Source organism: Harpia harpyja, chromosome 4 (genome assembly GCF_026419915.1).
Source record: "Harpia harpyja isolate bHarHar1 chromosome 4, bHarHar1 primary haplotype, whole genome shotgun sequence".
Lineage (NCBI taxonomy): Eukaryota > Metazoa > Chordata > Aves > Accipitriformes > Accipitridae > Harpia > Harpia harpyja.
Genome location: NC_068943.1, coordinates 67,794,263 through 67,812,332, shown reverse-complemented (window position 1 = coordinate 67,812,332; position 18,070 = coordinate 67,794,263). Strand labels below are relative to the sequence as shown.

General features: G+C 41.6%; 1 protein-coding gene across 3 annotated transcripts in view; it reads right to left on the bottom strand.

Moving 5' to 3' along the window:
- The window catches only part of PHACTR2 (phosphatase and actin regulator 2), a 144,727-nt gene that overhangs the window by 6,921 nt on the left and 119,736 nt on the right, over positions 1–18,070 (bottom strand). For all 3 annotated transcript variants that reach the window (XM_052784577.1, XM_052784579.1, XM_052784578.1), the window contains 6 exons: positions 16,947–17,149; positions 15,161–15,317; positions 12,950–13,005; positions 6,560–6,621; positions 5,369–5,506; positions 3,011–3,087 (listed from right to left, as the gene is read on the bottom strand). In XM_052784577.1, coding sequence (XP_052640537.1) covers positions 3,011–3,087; positions 5,369–5,506; positions 6,560–6,621; positions 12,950–13,005; positions 15,161–15,317; positions 16,947–17,149 — 693 coding nt within the window. The remainder of the gene's footprint in view (positions 1–3,010; positions 3,088–5,368; positions 5,507–6,559; positions 6,622–12,949; positions 13,006–15,160; positions 15,318–16,946; positions 17,150–18,070) is intronic.

Genomic DNA, 18,070 nt, shown 5'->3' with positions numbered 1-18,070 from the left:
TTTCCATTAGAAGTACTTTATAAACATCTACTAATATCCTCTTCCCAAACTTTTATTTATTTATCTATTTTTAGAAACTCTGTTATGAAATAACAGAAGGAATCAGTCTAACTTACTAGTAGAAAAACAGTTCAACTGATAGTCATTACATTAAATGATGAACAATGAAATCCAGTGTTTTTTCTTTCCCAAGTTTAATATCAAATTTTAACAATTCAGATACTGTAAATACTGATTATAATATTAAAGCATCTTATATTGAATACATAATAATATAAGAAACTAAATGCTATAAGCTGTTTTTGTTTAATAAGCTGCTTCCCTGTTGTCTCATTCTATCACAGAACTTCATGAATAAGCCTTTGTTAACCAGCTGCCAATGCACTTGCCTTTTGGTTTGTATTATCTCAGCGATCTCTTTGAAAAAAATTAAAAGATGAGTAATTCATTCTCTGGCTAGAGACTTGTCTACGGTTTTCTTAAAACAAATCACTTTTGTTGTATCAATCCAAATGTAGTGGTGAACTACATAATTTTTAATGAGAGGTCCCAGAGGAAACAGAATCTCTTTTTATTTTCAGAATTGCAATTGACTTAAAACATCTGCATCTAATTCTGCTCTTAATTAGCTTTTTCTAGTGTTACTCTGCTGACTTCTGTGCAGTGGCTCCACAACATGACCAGTAAAAAAATAAGAGGGTGGAGAGGGAACAGAGCGAGCCCGATTTCCCCCAGGCTGAAATTCTTCTAGGACCCTGCCTATAATTATCACAGTTTGGCTGTGCCTATTTTTTACTCCATTTTCCAAGGCCCTCCTCCTCAAAAAAAAAAAATTAGAAAAAATCACTTTTTAACTGGTTTGTCACTCCACTGGATCCCTGAGATTTTTGGTTCGGCTTTCAAGAATCCAACTGTAATCAGTCTCAACTGTTTTCAATTATCATGAAAAAACAGCCCATTCTTTTTGTGTGACTCATGCCTACCTGTACTTATGCTTCTATATTGCAATGCAAATCAAAAAACATTAACCATGTAAGCAGGGTGTTGCACTCCATCTCTCTCAGCACACAGCCAGGTTTCTATTCCTGCTCCTTTTTCTTTCCTCCCTTGGGATGCCTGTTTTTTTAAAGTAGTATTTTTATATATTCTGAAGAAGATATACTACCTACTAGCTGAAGAGAAAATGACATCAGAAGTCAAATGAAAATATACATATCTGTGCTTGAAAAGGACATTCTCTAATGGTCAGAATGTGACACTAGATTAAAACTCTGCCTTCTGGGTCATCTCCTGGATTAAATTTGCTGTCTGTGAAACTGGTTTGATTTTTTGAAAATTAATTTATTCATATGTACACTGAAGTAAGTTTACAGTTGTCCTGGTTTCAGCTGGGATAGAGTTAACTGTCTTCCTAGTAGCTGGTACAGTGCTATGTTTTGAGTTCAGAGCGAAGAATGTTGATAACACTGATGTTTTCAGTTGTTGCTCAGTAGTGTTTAGACTAATGTCAAGGATTTTTCAGCTTCTCATGCCCAGCCAGTGAGAAAGCTGGAGGGGCACAAGAAGTTGGCACAGGACACAGCCAGGGCACCTGACCCAAACTGGCCAACGGTGTATTCCATACCATGTGACGTCCCATCCAGTACAGAAACGGGGAAGTGGGGGGCAGGGATTCGCCGCTCGGGGGACTGGCTGGGTGTCGGTCGGCGGGTGGTGAGCAATTGCACTGCGTATCATTTGTACATTCCAATCCTTTCATTATTGCTGTTGTCATTTTATTAGTGTTATCATTATCATTATTAGTTTCTTCTTTTCTGTTCTATTAAACCGTTCTTATCTCAACCCACGGGTTTTGCTTCTTTTCCCGATTTTCTCCCCCATCCCACTGGGTGGGGGGGAGTGAGTGAGCGGCTGCGTGGTGTTTAGTTGCTGGCTGGGGTTAAACCACGACAACAGTATTATAAAAAAAATCCATGTTTTGGTGAGAAAAACCCCACTGAAGTTATGAAATCAAGCAATGAACTAGGAGATGCCAGAAATCACCAAAGACCCATCTCCCTTTGTGAATTCTCCTTGTGACACTCTCTTTAATTAGAGGATTCACACTCACTTGCTCGGGTCCTGAGTTTGATTGAAACAGTAGCAGGAAAAGGAAGGGATCCAGTCTTGGGCAATTGTTTTTATTTGACTTAACTCCGTGTGGAAGTGAAGAAAGTAATACTATGTATGCAACGTTGGCTGATCCTAACAGCAAGTTTTGCTTGCTGGTGGCAATTTTCAGCCTTTGTAACCTTGAAGAAATACAAACAGATGGGGATGGCAGAAAGCGCCTCCCTCCCCCTAGGAATAACTGCCAAATCTGAAGTCCTGCTAAAAACTGTGGACACTTCAGAGCTCTTTAGATAATAATGCTTCAGACAGCATCTTGGTGTTATCCAAAGCAGAGAACAAAACAAATCCAGATTAACACATTAGAAGTAGCAAGCAGAGAATACTAGAATCTGTCTTGTTCCCCAGAAACTGCTGCCAGGAGCCTGGGTGACCCTTAGGAAGCTCCCCAAAACACTGGTGAGCTTTTCTGAAGTTCAGCACATCATCTAGTTTTCACTTACCAAACGCATCTACAAAAATGTATACTTTCACGAGCAAGGCAGTACTGCCTGAGAAGGATGTCCCTTTTTTTGTGCTTGAGGACTGTTAACTTCATCTGCGAGAAATGCTGAGTCCTTTCAAAGGATTATTTTTTAGATTTCCCAAACAATCTTTTTCCATATAGCAACTGATCCACTGCAGTCACCTTCACTGCTGTGTCAACTACCCAACTTCATGGATGGCAGCAGCAACACTGGGAATCCTAACAGAATCAGTGGTGGCATTCAGGTGGGATTCAGGAGGACTCATGGTAGGAATCTACACAAGTCATGACACAACTGCAGAGGACTTGCAGAAAGGCAGAGGGTCGCTGTCGTACTCGTCTCTCCAACTTACGCAAGAAGAGAGATTCACCCACCTGGTAAATTGCCGACTCTCCTCATGTACTTCCATTTCTGTGCTTTTAAATTCATTCAGTTCTTTCCGTATTGCTGCCTAATAAACAACAATGATATATGCAACCATAAGAAATATGAATCTCAAGGGAAGTAAAGAGTCTGAAAGGAACCTGGCCCTACTCTTGCAGGTTCCCTTACAGTTCCCATTGTCCGGTCTCCCGTATTGTAATGCACAGCTCTCACACATTTCTGACCATCAACATGAATGACTTTTTTCAATTACAGCTGTTTGGAGCAGTAATACACTACAAAGAAACTCAAAGCATCAAACACCAACAATAAACAAAGAAACACCAAATCTACTGCAACGGGTGAACCAACCCCCCCACCGAAATATGGCACTTGCTACAGACAAAAATGGGCAAGGGATTGGGTTACCTTGACAGTCTCCTGCAGAATATGCAGCCAGGAGGGGATTATATCTCCAGGCAGAGCCCCTGAGGAGCTGGTGAGTCACGCTGCCTGCACAGGCACTGTACACACAGCAGGGGCCTTGTATCTCCCCACTGGAGACAGGACTTCAGGGATATAAGATGAATAGCATTTTTTAAAGTGGAATTAGTCACTTGATTTGATTAGGTTTATGTAAAATTATATTAAATATTTGGACATTTCAGGCTTGCATTTTCAGTTGGCAGATACTGAAGATCAGCAGAAATTCAGTGCACTTTGTAAATGCCTTGTTGCTTATGTTAAAAGAGTGATAAGCAATTTGCTTCATCAAGTAACAAATACAATTTCTGAAATAGACCAATATACACTACAAGGACTTTTGTTTCTATGCCATATGCTTTCCTACCTTCACTGTGAAATGAAATGACAGTTTATTCTTACTCACTCTTTTATTTCACCATTTTAAATGAAAGCAGTATCATTTCATTAATTGCTAAAGAAATCTCACCTGATGTGCATGCATTTCAATGCAGAACAGACAAGCAGTATGATAAAATTATAGCATCACCAGACTGCTGTCTCAAATGAGAAACTTCATCTTAAGCAGGGGATGGTTTAGCCACAACAGCATGCTTACATGAGGCTGCTGTAATAGCTAGGAGAGAGACAGCTGTTTCTGAGCACCGAATCAGCAACAAAGACACCAGAGCTCTAGCTCTGTAATACAGTTACAGTACAATTTTCTGCTCCCACTGGAATTAGAAAAATAACTTCCCTGGGAAAAAAGGGCAAGGGAGTTTCCAGGCAAGCCAGGGTCTGCCTTTCTGCTGAGGCCTACAAACATGGGGGTCACAGAACAAGCCTTGGGCACCTGTTCGTTATAAAATGAATTGAGATTAAAAACTCAAGTAGGTAGGAAAATCCCACTCTTTTTTCTAGTGCACTTTACGCGGCTGGAGCTAAGTGAAAGTGGAGGTGCTGGGTGCTCTAACTTCCCACAGACTATGTGAGGACTAGAGAGTGCTCAGCACCTCCCAGAACCAACATTGACAAATGCTTCTGGGTACATTTTTAATGTCTCCACCTTGACTTGATAAGAGATTCTCCTTTGATTGTCAGATGAGCTGGCATTAATATTAAAATACAAGCTGAAATAAAATCAGTTCTTCACAGTCCTTAGCTAAAAGACAGTGGGTTCTTGCACATATCACTTTTCATGCCAAGCACATCACATATGATTTCCATAAAAGTTGGTTCAGACCCAGTGCTAAAAGGGCCAGCACTTTTTTATACATAAATCCTACAGCTTTCCTCTTATGAAGTGGTATAGGAGGGAAATGGAAGAGTGTTTTATGGTAATCTTTGAGTGATCTGTTTTTTAAAAGAGAATCACAGAGTCATTTGTCTCATCCTTTGTAGTTAGGCAGAAGAACTATTAGCTGCAGCATGTTGGGGGCAAACTTCCCAAGAAGGTGTGCTGCATGCATACGGTCAGCTCCTGCACTGACAGTTGTGGCCAAGAACACTTAGGAGGATGGAGCAGCTTCTACCTTTTTTCACTTGAATGAGTTGCAAAAGTAACTCTCGGTGGCAGTGACACAGGCTTCTGCCTGCAGAAACCTTGCCTGAATTCCACAGGCCGTGGCCATCTTTGCTAACAGTGTGTACCTGGCTTAGGAAGGCTTTAAAAATTCAAGAAATTCTGGCCTGAACTGCTGTAATGGAGGTGGCAACTACACTCCTAATAAGCACCTGAGTGGGTTTTCTTAGCTGCGAGCAGTAGATGCACAGTAGTACCATGACAATCTCGCTGCCTCCACCAGATGTCATTCGTGATGCCGGCATCAAGAGAATGTAAACCAGAGGAAAGCTCCCCAAAAGTGACAGATGCAAGTATTTTCTTATAATCTACATTTGTCCCTTGCCTTGTCTGCGGGAGTTAACCTGGCCCAAGGCTTGTCAGCACGACGGTCGTAATCTGGAGAATCTGTGACCTCCACGTACTCGTTAAATCGAAGGATTCTTCTTGCTTGAAGTTCAGCCACTGTAGGCCTCAGGCTGAGCTGTAAGCGGGAGGCAGAAAATAGTATGTTTAATAAGATGAAATAAAATAAAATAAAAGCTGAGGGTATGATGTAATCTCAAGAGAACTTTAATGGTGTTTCTAAATAGGGTCACTTTCAGGTGTCTAAAAAAAGGCACCATCCTGGGAGCATTGCACAGGAATGGAGAAGCAGCACAACCTAATTTCTTCAATTATAAAAATAGTCTTTATCAGGCAGGTCACAGAGAATCATGACAGTTATCCCTGGAATATTAATTGTGACTTTGCAACTGTCACACCATTTACCCCACTAGACAGTAGGTCCATTTGCATTAACAATAACACAGTCTGCTGTGTTCAACTATAATACTGAAAATAAGCAGGATTTGGAGGTGCCTGCCTAACTAAAAAAATTGTTTTTGAACATCTGGGGGTCATTATGATGCCAAATGGTTTCAGTCACCTCAAACAATATTCACTTTAATTAACTAAGGATGATCACATTAAGGAAACTGTATTTTTGCAGAGAAGGGCAGACTAGGGATATGTACGAAAACTCCCCCCATCCTCTCCTAGAGTGAGCTCCCAAAGTCAGGGCAGCAGATCCATAACTGCTTTCTTTCCAGGGACAATGAGCGCAATCCCACCTGCAGCGGCCAAGACCACTGACGTAGTTAGAAGAACAGTGAAGGGATTTCTTAGGGCCCCCACTGCTTTGCTGCCCTCTCCACTGCTCTAGGGAAGAGTGGATCTACAGGCATGGCTGCCCTTGAACATACGTGACAGCAGCGCTCATGCTCAGAGAGGAAACACGTGTCATTTCTCTCCCCTGCTGACATGGACAAATACTAAGCATGGCCAGACTCTGTATGCTTTTCCAGGTATGGGAAACTGGACAGGATGGGAGTTTCCCCCAAGGCAGACTTGGCTTGTACTGCTTTTTAAACAGATTTCTAATCTGGGGGCATGACTGATGGACATTTGCAGTAATATATATATACACTGATTTTTAGAATCTTATAAAAAATAATCCTATGTACACAAATACACAATACAAAAAACACATCGTCACCTTTCTACTGAGTCTACGTTTTATTTCTCTTTTGGCTTCCTGTTCCTCTTCTTCATTCTTCTCTGTTTTCAGAAGAGATAAAAAGGAGTGAATATTTAAGTATTATAACTGCACATACTGTGTATTTCTCTCGGTTGAAAGCTTCAGGACTTCAAGTCCTGGCTCATGTTTCCTCATATTTCTGCATGTGTTGTCTGTTTTTTGGATTTTGTGTGCTCTCATTTCTTTTCCCTATCCTCATTTCCCTCGATTCTGTAGACATCTCAAGTCACCACTGTGGGTCAGGAACACAGCAAAGAGGAGGCGTCTGCAATTTTCTTTCTGTGTAACAGCAAACAAGAATTACCCTGAAAGAGCCGCCTAATGTTTCAATTACTTGTCCTAACATTAAAATCACTGTTGCTTTTACTTCCAACATGCCACCTATTGACTTTAGAGTAAGATTCTAATTATTCCTAAGGGTCAAGAAAAAAGTTTGCTCTGAGTATCTGAATCAGCCAAGTGTCCTCTGCTGCTACAGGATGCAATCAATCAATGAGAATTCGTTTCACTGTCATTTTTTAGTGCAAATTGGTTTTGTTACTTTAATTTTTTTTCTAGTTTTATAATGATTCAGTGTTCAAGCCCTCTTGGTTAAGGGCCACTAGCTAGACCAAATGAACAAGTATAGCAGAAAAAGACATGCATTTTTTGAATGTATTTGGGCATGAGACAGAAATGTGCTTTTAACAAATTTCTGTGCTAAACAAACTGGATTTCTTGAGTGCCAGTGAAAAGCACACTTACAAAGGCATGTTCATACGGACTCAGCATTTTTTTTAATTGATGTACATTTTGAAGGATATTGTTTGCCCTTTCAGTCCACCTCTGACGGTTCTATGCAAAGCTAGCTTTGTTGTGGCTGAAATATCCCACCTAGAGATATCTGTAAAATCCTGATCCTGTTTTATTCGTGGTTGGTGGTTATGGACTCCACGCTGCAGTTCAAGGCTAACTATAAATTTAAAGGAATTAATTTGTCTGTTGTGGATGCAGCCAACCTGTATAGATGAAAAGGCAGTTTTAAATCCTGGTATAGTCCGATTTGCCCTGTCTGCTATGGCCAGCCTGCTGTGGTAGCACAGGCAACCTGGCCGCAGAGGACCTTCTGTATCATGACTGATACACTGGAGGCAACACTACGACAGGACACCCCCCATGGTACTTGCAGATCTCCTTTGCTAACTCAAAGGCTGTCATGTAAAAAGAATACAAAGGAAAGGGGAAGAGGAACAAATGATAAAAAAGAAAAAGAAGAAAGTTACAGTAGGAAAAAGGCGATGCCAGCCCAAGACCTGCTCTGTGGGAAGAGTCCAACATCAACCCCAGGTTTCCATCAGCAAGATGCAATCATACAGTCTTGCTGCCCGGATTAGGTTGGAACTCGTGTTGATGGTGATTTTACCAAGATACTGAAATGTGGATGTAATTTATGGTTTATTAATAGCTGTTCTCTTAAACGGTGAAGAGATGGATGGCCTGTTTCCATAGAGGAACTGTAAACTGACTAAAACTGAAGAATGGAGAGTTAAAGATTAATCTATGTTTTAAAATTTTTTATTAATATATCTATCAATAAACAAGTTGGGTGTATTTAAAGACTTACGACTTTAAATGAGAACTCTTTTTATAACATCTTCACCTAAAAAAATCAAAAGCTCTCTAGCTGTTTTAGGACAAACAAATGATCCATAGGCTTTTGTTTAAACATACTGTCTTTGCAATCAATAGACATAGTAACTGAGGTATTTAAACACAAACTATTAATTTGGGGTCCCATTCACCTGGGAATCATTTGACATAAAAAATTTTCTCCCTTCAATGAACTAAGTTGCTTAAGTCCTACCTCAGAAATTCTGCAGTAGCAGACACAGCAGAAGAAAATGCAGCTGGATATACACATCGCTGTACTGCTTTTTCCTTAATTTAGTTTGTAAAATACATTCTGCATTATTCATATCTTGACATTTCTTTGCTATCTAAACCACAGCATCTCCTAAGCAGCCGCAAGAAGATGCCTGATGTAAGAAATAGGAGCTTACATTGCTTAATGCATACCTTAAGAAATAACTACCAAGAGCACGGGCACCTGAAATAGTTTTTCTATATTCTGGGGGAGGATAAAGTAACTCCAGAAAGTTGATCTGGACATTTAGGAAGGTTGAAGGTTAGCTGCCTATCCCATGCTGCGAAGCTACCTCCCTGTGGGTAGCAGTTTGACTGCACAAAGGGATGGCTGGACATGGGAAACCACCTGGAAATGGGAGATGAGCAAGTCCATCATCTTAGCTGCTGGGCAGAGGGTCCAGGCAGGTCCTGGAGCAGGCTGTTGAGGAGAGCTGGCAGCCCACCTTTTGGAAGACAATTCTAACACCAGATACCAACACCAGGCACCAGGAGCTTCCTTCACTCCTGGTCAAAGCAGGAGGAGATCGAACCCATGGGGAACACGCAGGCTTCTGCATGAGAGGTCAGGGGGCAGCATGTGTTTTGTACCTTCGAGTTGTTTTACTTCTAGGAATAAAACACAAGAGCTAAAGGAAAGGGACTGAAATCTGGTGGCTGCTGCTAAGATATTGAATCCGCTGTTTGGCAAACGGCCCTCCGTCTACGGCACTGACTCATACCTAAAGCACCTATTTCGCACTGCTGGGCAGTGTTGCTTTAAGCCCGGTGCTACAGAAACACTGCCCCAATACAAATTCCTACCAACAGTAAAACCTACAGTGTTATTTTTGGTCTTTTAAGGTAAAAGTTTTGAAAGTTGCCGTAGTGAGTTAAGAAGATGCATGGTGCTAAAAATAATGGGTCTGGTGCTCCTGCTTCCTTCAGGTGTTGTGGAAAATTCTAGCTGGAGGGCCAAGTTTTGACTTCAGGTACGAATGGACTCACTTGCCCAAAGAGGAACACATTAATGCACAGGAACATACTTCTGACTGCTTTCCACCTTAAAAGCAGATCTAATCTGTGTGATGTGGAGAAAGAAAACATAAACACAGAGTTCCCAGCTGCAAGTCCCCTTCTCAGATGTCCCGCTGCTGCCTTACTGGCAAAGGCCCAGCCCAGCGAGCACCCTTTGCTTGCAGGAGTCTCCAGTTAGATCCCAGCAAAACTATCGTTTCCCTCCTTCCCTGCCTGCAGCTCCTAGCAGGTCAAACTGGGACTTGACTCCTAACTGAAACAATTTTGTTTAGCATCACTTATCATGGCCTTCGAGTTAAACAATCCCCCGGTCAAAGCTGAAAAAGCAGCTTCCCTGGCATCTATACATTATTGCTCCTGCAGCTTTTGCCATGTTAAATCTGGTCACCTTCTGTTCTGTGGGACATTTGTTTCATAGCAGAAGGGGAAAAGAGATGAGAGAAATTGTTCTGCCTGAGGACTGCTCCGTTCTTGACCAGAAAGTACTCTCGGAGCGTAAAACCGAACTTTCCATTGTGTCCCTATGGGATTAGCTATGTTTAGACTTCTCTGCGGGCTTGCTAGGGAAAGAGAAAGAAAAGACAAACAAAGCGCTTGCCTCTTGCAGTGCTCTGGAATGCACAAAGTGGTTTCTCTTTCCTGGTTTTACAAGCAAAGATAACCATTAATATTTCTTAACTAGCATCAAGAGCTAAACCCTGTTTTCTACAAAGCCAGTACTGGCAGGCATGCAGGTGCACAGTACAAGAAGTTCACTGTCCCTTACAAACACAGGAAAAAATACAGTTATCTTAATCCGAAATTCCTGGAAGAATAAAAAGTTTCTTTGCCATAATGCAATACTATAAATACTACTGGCTCAAAGCCAGTACACAAGAAACCTGCCTTTATTAAAACCACGGGGCTTTATCTATTCCTTCAAGTGGACTCTTGAGTTATCGTAACTTTGTTTTAGTGTGAGAGGACTCAGGAGTCTGGATAGTTTTATCCAAATTGTTTTTATAGAAATCCGCCTGCAATGTCTTGCGATAGTACTTGGTCACAGGATTTTCAGTAACTGGTTTATCTGGAAGTATTATCAAAACAAAACTTCTTGCAAGACAGATTTCCTCACTAACTGGAAATACAAAAAAAGAAAAAATATGGACTTTTTCTGAACCTCTTAAAAGATCTGGGCTGAACTTAATCCTGAAATAAACATTTAGACCTTTACCACTTAATGTAACCTCAAAGTCTGACAAATATTACTCAAAACAATACTTTCCTTTAGCTGTAGTTTACATACACGCAATAATATAACCCCTTCTCCCCATCCACTGCTTAAAAATAGGAGGAAGGAAGCTTTATGAAAGAAATCCCAACTTATTCACAAAAGCTGCCTGCAAAAACAAAGGCATTTAAGAGATGTAAACATTTTCAAATGATCCACAGGAAGGGAATGTAATAATTTTGATAAATAATATGAGTGCTTTAGAGCTGAGAGAGAACTTGCACCCTGCAAGGGCTCTGAGTCACACTGTCACCACAAACCCTGGCTTGCTTTGGTTCACTTTGCTTTTTACAGATCACTGTCAACTCAAAATATTTTGTATCTCGGTGATGAGCAAAAAGCAGTTTTGGATTCTCCACGTGCTCATCGATGACGCTGTGACTTTTTGTGATTTATAAAGCTGCTTCCCAGCCTTTATTTCTTGCTCTCCCTTGCCTCTTTAAGACAGCCCCCGGCAGCAGCAGGGTAGGACGGTGGGGGGCATTGAGTGCAAAGCCTGGTACGCTGCCAAAAGCTCAAAGTAAACAAGCTGAAACAGGAGAAGAAATCTATTAACTGCTTTCCAGTCTTGAGCTACTTACTGCAAAATCAGTGAACAGAATAAACAATAGCAAAAGGGATATTAAATACATTGCAGGTTGGCTGCTAGATTAGTTATCTTGAGACAAGCCAGACAGAGAGGGCAGTGAGGAAGCCCAGCTGGTGCTCCCAGCTCAGTCGCCATGCCCTGGCCCACCAAGGATGTTTTGCAATTACCTTTCTCACATAGTCCAGCATAAGCAGTTTGTCACATAAAAAAGGTTCATATTTCAAAATTTATCTTTATTTATCTATGCAATCTATAGGTTCAGAAACTATGTCTTAGAAAGTCTATTTGCATTATGTATCGGACAGGAGTCCCCTGACCCCTCTCCTGTGCACCATAATGCAGAAACTGTAGCTTCCCTTTTCAGTAAGACATGGCACTATTTGGCTTTTGAGAGCTTAGACAACAGCAGTGGGATTTCATTAGCATGGGTGGTTGCCTGAAAGCCGATAATTGCTATGTCTCCTTGATTTGCTGGCCTGAGCAGGTGACAGAATGATCAGGCCACGGACTTTGTCAGGTAAACAGCCCATTTGCTTTTCTTTCATTAGCATGCTGTGCACCAGGGTTGCACAGATGAACTCCAACTTTTCTGAACAATTGTTGGAAATTAACGGTATTATACCTACTCCTTTGGTTACATCAAGTTTAGAAAGTTCTTACACCTTAAGAATAGATGATGTTTTGGATTTGTTTCTATGTGTGAAAAGCTTCCATGTGCATTTTGTTTTTTTATTTCTTCTACTTAAGCATCAAGCACTAGGTACCCTTGCAGAATGAACACAGGGCTAGAGGAGCTGGGCATGACAACTGTTACAGTATGTGTTTAGGTAATGTCCATATTACAGAAAGATTCATAAAGGAAGACAAAAAATGCCTGTTCTGAAGTGTTTGCCAGCCTAAGAACAAAACCAACATGAGTAAATGGGGGAATAGGTATAGAGGATAAACATCCAATGTACTTCATTCCTCTGCCCTGACTATTTGAATTATAGACTTAAATTTTTCAAGAGGGATACTGAGGAAGGATTTAATCAACGGAAAGATATTCAGTGAGAATGTCTCATGCAAGTTTCAGTACAGAAGATGTCAGAAGTGGATATGAAGGCCAGCATGCTGAAGTAGCTGGCATATACCTATTCACTTGCCCTTGAACACCTTTCCTCTTTCCACTCCACCTTCCAATCTCTGCCCTTATATCCCACCCCTGCCTCCTACTGATATTCCCTCCTCCTCCTCCTCCTTCTCCTCCTGAAAATTAGGCAGGAGTTTAACCAGCCTAGAACTACTTCTAAGGGGTATCTAAGTCATTCCTGGTCTTTCGGACCAGCTTCAAGAAGTGGGATTAAGAAGACAAGCAAATTCAGCATCTTGAATATATGCAATTTTCACAGCTACTGTCACAGGTTAGCATATAGATCTGGTGTCGACAGGTTATTTTCTAGAACACAGTTTCTCTCCAGTTATCTCTCCAGGCTCTAACACTACAGCAACAATGATAGGCTTCCATATGAATCCAACATATGCTCACTTTCTAAGTAAATACTAGCTGAAACCTGAATAAAATACTTACGCTTTAGGATATTTCTTTGCTCTAGCTCTTCAGTTGTAGGCCTCTGGCTAAGTCTCCTGTGAGAACAAAGTAAGTGATTGATTTAAAACCAGATCCAAATTACACATTATGATTTGTAACACAGCTTAAAAGGTGTTTCTCATATGGGCATGCTACTCTTTCCCAGCAGAGGTATTCGACAACACAGGTAATTTCCAGACACAGTTATAATAATTGTGCATGTAACCACAGTATCGAGTGGCCATTTGTTTTAAAAGATGTACTATTGCCACTCAAACACATAAATAACTGATACTTGCATAGTACTACAAAAATTGTACCAGCAAATTTAAACACCCCCTCTTATGAAAGAGTTCATAAACCTTTTTTGTCCCCAAGCACTGTAATTATGATAAGCTCGCTCTGCAATTGTAAGATTATTCTCAGATATTTTGAATGCAAATCCTATTAATTATTTAAAAAAAACAAACCAACCAACATAAGCTGCGCATTCCTCACTGATTTGTATGTACAATACAATTGGGAGTTTTAATTGAAAGTTAATTTTATTTAGTTACCTATATATAACAACTGCCATTAAAAAAGACCAACCCTGAGATACTGATTTTCTGGTTTGTGTAGTGGGGAACATGGTTGATATTGTCTCTATGTTTACTAAACAGTTCACTTGTCCACTTGAGAAAAGGAGCAGGAAAAATTTCAGCCGTAAAATTAATTTTGCAGATTTGTTAAAGATAGATGCCTCTCTGCCCAGCACACCTCACTGCAGTTTATCTTCGGCCTCATGAAACCCATCTCATTCAAACCATGCTTGGACTTTCAGATTTGGCAGGGAGGACCGGCAGGTTTACCCCATGTAACCAGCCCCGGCTTGTAGGAATTCCCAGGCTGGGACCTGACCTGACTGACCGAGCTGTGGGAACAGGTCTCCCATCAGTCCTCGATGCTGACCACCACGCCAGGAATTTTTAAGGAACTGGCGTCAAACTTGGTTGTGCTTTCAGGCATGACCACGGCCCTGACACGCACGGACATTGCCTCCTGCTACCAAAGCAGGGCTGTGCGGGGAGCGTGCCAGCTTCCAGGCAGAAGCAGCAATGTCCCTTGCACAAGGAGCTCGGGGCAGGAACTGGAGCGACTTCTGGAATTCAAGCCTCCAAGGGAGCACTGACAAGCAGGTTGTGATCACCGGAGCTGGGATTCAGTCAGGAGAGCGGTGATAACAACCACACCACTTTATCAGCAGAAGAAAAATGACCGTTGAGCTCTACACAATAGATGTATCACTCTGATGGTTAAGGGATGAAATAAACAACTTAGCCAGCCAGCCGGTTCGCAGAGCAACTCAGCTCATCTTCTAAGTGCTGATGCAGGTCTGCCATACTCTGTGCTGGACTACCCAGTCTCTGGAAATCTCCAACAAACACAGGACATCCTCCAAATCTGTCTGGACAACATTTCTGAGCACAAGAGAAACAAGGACAGGTCTGGGAAAATCCAGACATGTTGTAGTCTATTCTCAGAGACCGCGAAAGCCAAAATTACCATTTATGAGGATTTTTTTTTAAAAAGCTTGTAAAAATGCGAGTGAAAGTTAGTGATTTTTTATGCAACATTCTCAAGTCCAGGAAGAGAAAGTAACATATATCGCATAGCAGTTAAACAGCATGAGAAAGACATGCCTCAGAGGTGGGCACAGTAAAACACTAAACACTGACCTACAAAGTCAGCCTCCTTCCATTTCTTTTGCTGGAACCAGCACATGAACAATGAAGGAGTTAGAGGGCAGGAAGAGGATGGGGAGGGCCAGAAGTGACAAACATGCACAGGCATGCTCTGTGTGTCAGGAACTACTAGTCCATCTGAGATGGGTATATACAAGTGCAAGTCCCTGCTAACTAATCTGAGAAAAAGCTTGAACCATGGCACCGATTACTATGGAGTCACTCTTATCCTCTTCTTTTTTCTTTTCTTTTTTAAAAACCAAACAACCCCAAAACCCAGAAGCTCTCAGATTTGTTACTTGCAGAACAAAAATGCATTATTGACATTTTAAAGTTTTGTGAGAAATAAAAATACTGTTTTCCAGACAGCTGTACCACAAAGATGCTGCACCACATATTGGGCTGCATTTAAAACGTGAACCCAGTGTTCTTGATTCTCTTCCTCCACCTCTGCCCAGTGAAACCACATTTACTGTGCAACTGATACCTCACTAGCTTCGTTCCAATCTGGTGTCTGATTTCCTGCCTCTCCTCTTCAGATGTACGCTGCAAGATGTTTTTGTCTTCTAATTCTTTCTTAGATGGTCTGTTGCCAAGTTTGATAGCAAGAGTATCCCTACGACGAATTTTACTTGCCAAAGAGCCTGAGGAAAGGAGGAGGAGGAGGGTAGATTTAGTTCATTCATGCTTAGGTTACAGACACAAACTCTGAGTAAGAACCTTACTACCTCCCCAAAGCAGCCTTGTTCCCACATGCAGGAGAGGAATTTTAATAAACATCAAAAGAAAAATAGTTTTAGCTCAGTTCAAAACAATAAAAAGCTGAAAGGCTTGGATGAAAAAGCTACCAGCCAAATTGATAGAGGAGTTTACAAACATCACTTGTCATCTGTGAAGTGATAGGATAAAAATGACAAATCTACACTTGAGTGTCTTTGAAGTCTGGTACATTACAGGTTGGTTTATTTATCTAGTTAGTACATCTAGCAACGTGCTGCTCTTTTTCTTCAGCCTTAAATGGTTTAGTCTTGTTCTGTCATCATTTCCCTCAATCTTTCAAATTTTTTTCAATCAAATACCACTTAGTTCTTGTACAGTGCTTCTCATCTTTAACTGATTTGTAAATTACAACAAAAAATACAGTTTAGAAAAGTGCTCTGAGTGCTTGTAAAGTAACCTAGGCAGGAACCCCCAAGCACCAAAGCAATCTCTTCATCCATAAAGCAGATAACAGTAGGGACAAGGGCCATGCAATTTTGTCAGCCTTAGCTTCAGCCAGCTGTGGAAGGAAGGGTATTTTTCACAGCCTTTATTCCTTCCCTTGTCTCTTGACCTTCTGACCGAGGGGGCTACATATGTCCTAGGTTGCCAGATTTTCACCACATAAGGCAGTCTGGTAAAACCACAGGCTCCCAGCTCACTTCTTGTAAGACATCATGCTGCTGTCTGAATACATGAATTTTTGGTTGCTACCGCTTTGGATCGTATTCAAACCAAACGCAGAACTGCAGAAGACTTCAGCCTCTTGAGCTATCTGGCGCTTTACCTTCTGCTGCACTAGCAGCCAAGGAAAAAAAAAAACCCGTTCATTTTCTCTCACCCCCCTTCGGTACACAGCACTTTTGTGTTCAGGCCTTCTTCACTAAGCACAGTGAAGCACCTCCTCCTGAACGGCTGCGGGCAAGGCTCTCAAGCCATGGTTTGATGGTCATTTTATTCTGACATAAGGCCACCCTGCAGGTGGTAGAGGTAGGGTTGGCCTCCTCTCTACCCCTGACAGCCTGTTGCTGCCACCTCCTTTGCCCCAGCAAAGGTGCAGCCATGGCATGAGCTGGATCGGGGAACCATTTCTACTGAAAATCAGCTAAACAACAGCCACCACTGCAAAAGTAAACATGAGTGCTGGCCTAAGGGAAGAATGAAGAGCTGGGAGCAAGGAATAAGCAGAAGCTGAGCAGGACAACCCCTTTCAGCAGCAGCAAGCACTTCTGCCAAATGAGGGTGATGATATAGTCATGACCCCAGATGAAATTTCAAAGCTGTAAAATTAGACGTAATCCACTGTGATCTGCTTTGTCTGCTAAGGTGCTCCGACGATCACAATTGTCTGGGAGTAGCGGGACACTCATTTCTCAGTAGTGGTGAAATACTAAGTCATCTAAAACCATCCTATGCAGCCATACCTCTCATTACTTCACATTAGCATGGCTCGTGCATGCTCACATAACGCAATGTGCAAAAGGTAGCCTGCAACTTCTCAGCAGGATGCTTACTTTCAGCACTTGCATTATCATCCTCATCATCGTCGTCATCATCATCTGTGTATAGTATTGGCCCATCGGAGTCCGAGTCGCTGCTGTGGCTCTCTCTGCCGCTATCACTCTCAGGAGGGGCAGCAGCGTCAGAAGCCTCCTCCACTGGTTCAGAGCGTGCCTGGTCAGGTGCCTCCGCTTCTTGGTCTTCTTTGGTAGCCAAGCTGTTAATTCATAAGCAGACACGGTGTCACATTAATGCAAGCAGCACAGAACACAAGTGGGAGACAGACTGTATAAGCAAGTATGAAAATAAAAGTTCTGTTATTCAAAGTAACTTCTCCTTTCTAGAAAACTTAAATATATAAAACATATATAAAGTATGCAGATGTGTACATGTATCTGTGTGTACGTATGTTAGGAAAAAAGATGCAAACAATCTGGAACAATCTGCAAAGCCTGTATAAGGAAAAATCCTAATTCTTTTTTGTTTCCTGGGGGATGGGACCAACACTACAAAAGCGAGTCAGAGAGCGGATGGGAGTGCAAAGCTTCCTGTTCTGGAAGCCTAACTCTATTGTAAACACAGTTTTACTGCTGTTGAGTCCAAAATGTTCATGCCCATCACCAATTAACATGGAAATCAGCAGCAGAGTGCCCTCTGCCTTGGGAAAATCTTTATGTAAAGGAAGGGTAGAGCAAAGGGAGAAGCAGCACGGGAGCATAATGCTGGCACAGATGTACCAGCAAGAATTTAAAGGAAAGTCCCTAGGCCATTGGCGTCTAGACTAAACCCTCTTGGGATGTTATGAAAGATGCTCGTTCTTGTGGCAGGGAAAAGACAGATTAATAAGCCAGTTTCTTTTTTGCTGCCAACGTTTTCCTTAAAAAATGCAATTATGACCCTTCTCTTGACTAGATTTTATAGCATCTGAGACTTAGACAAACTATTAGGCAGCTATTAGACAGTCCAAACACCTACTAACCGAAGCCTGAAACTGTCATTTTCAAGTGTGCAAGTAAATTCAGCTATTGAATTGAGAGCTTTAGCAGTGAGATATTTAATGATATCCACAAAATAGTAAAAACCCCCTTGTAATTCAGCATCATTTCTTGTTTGCCTTTATGAGAGAGAAATAAAAGTG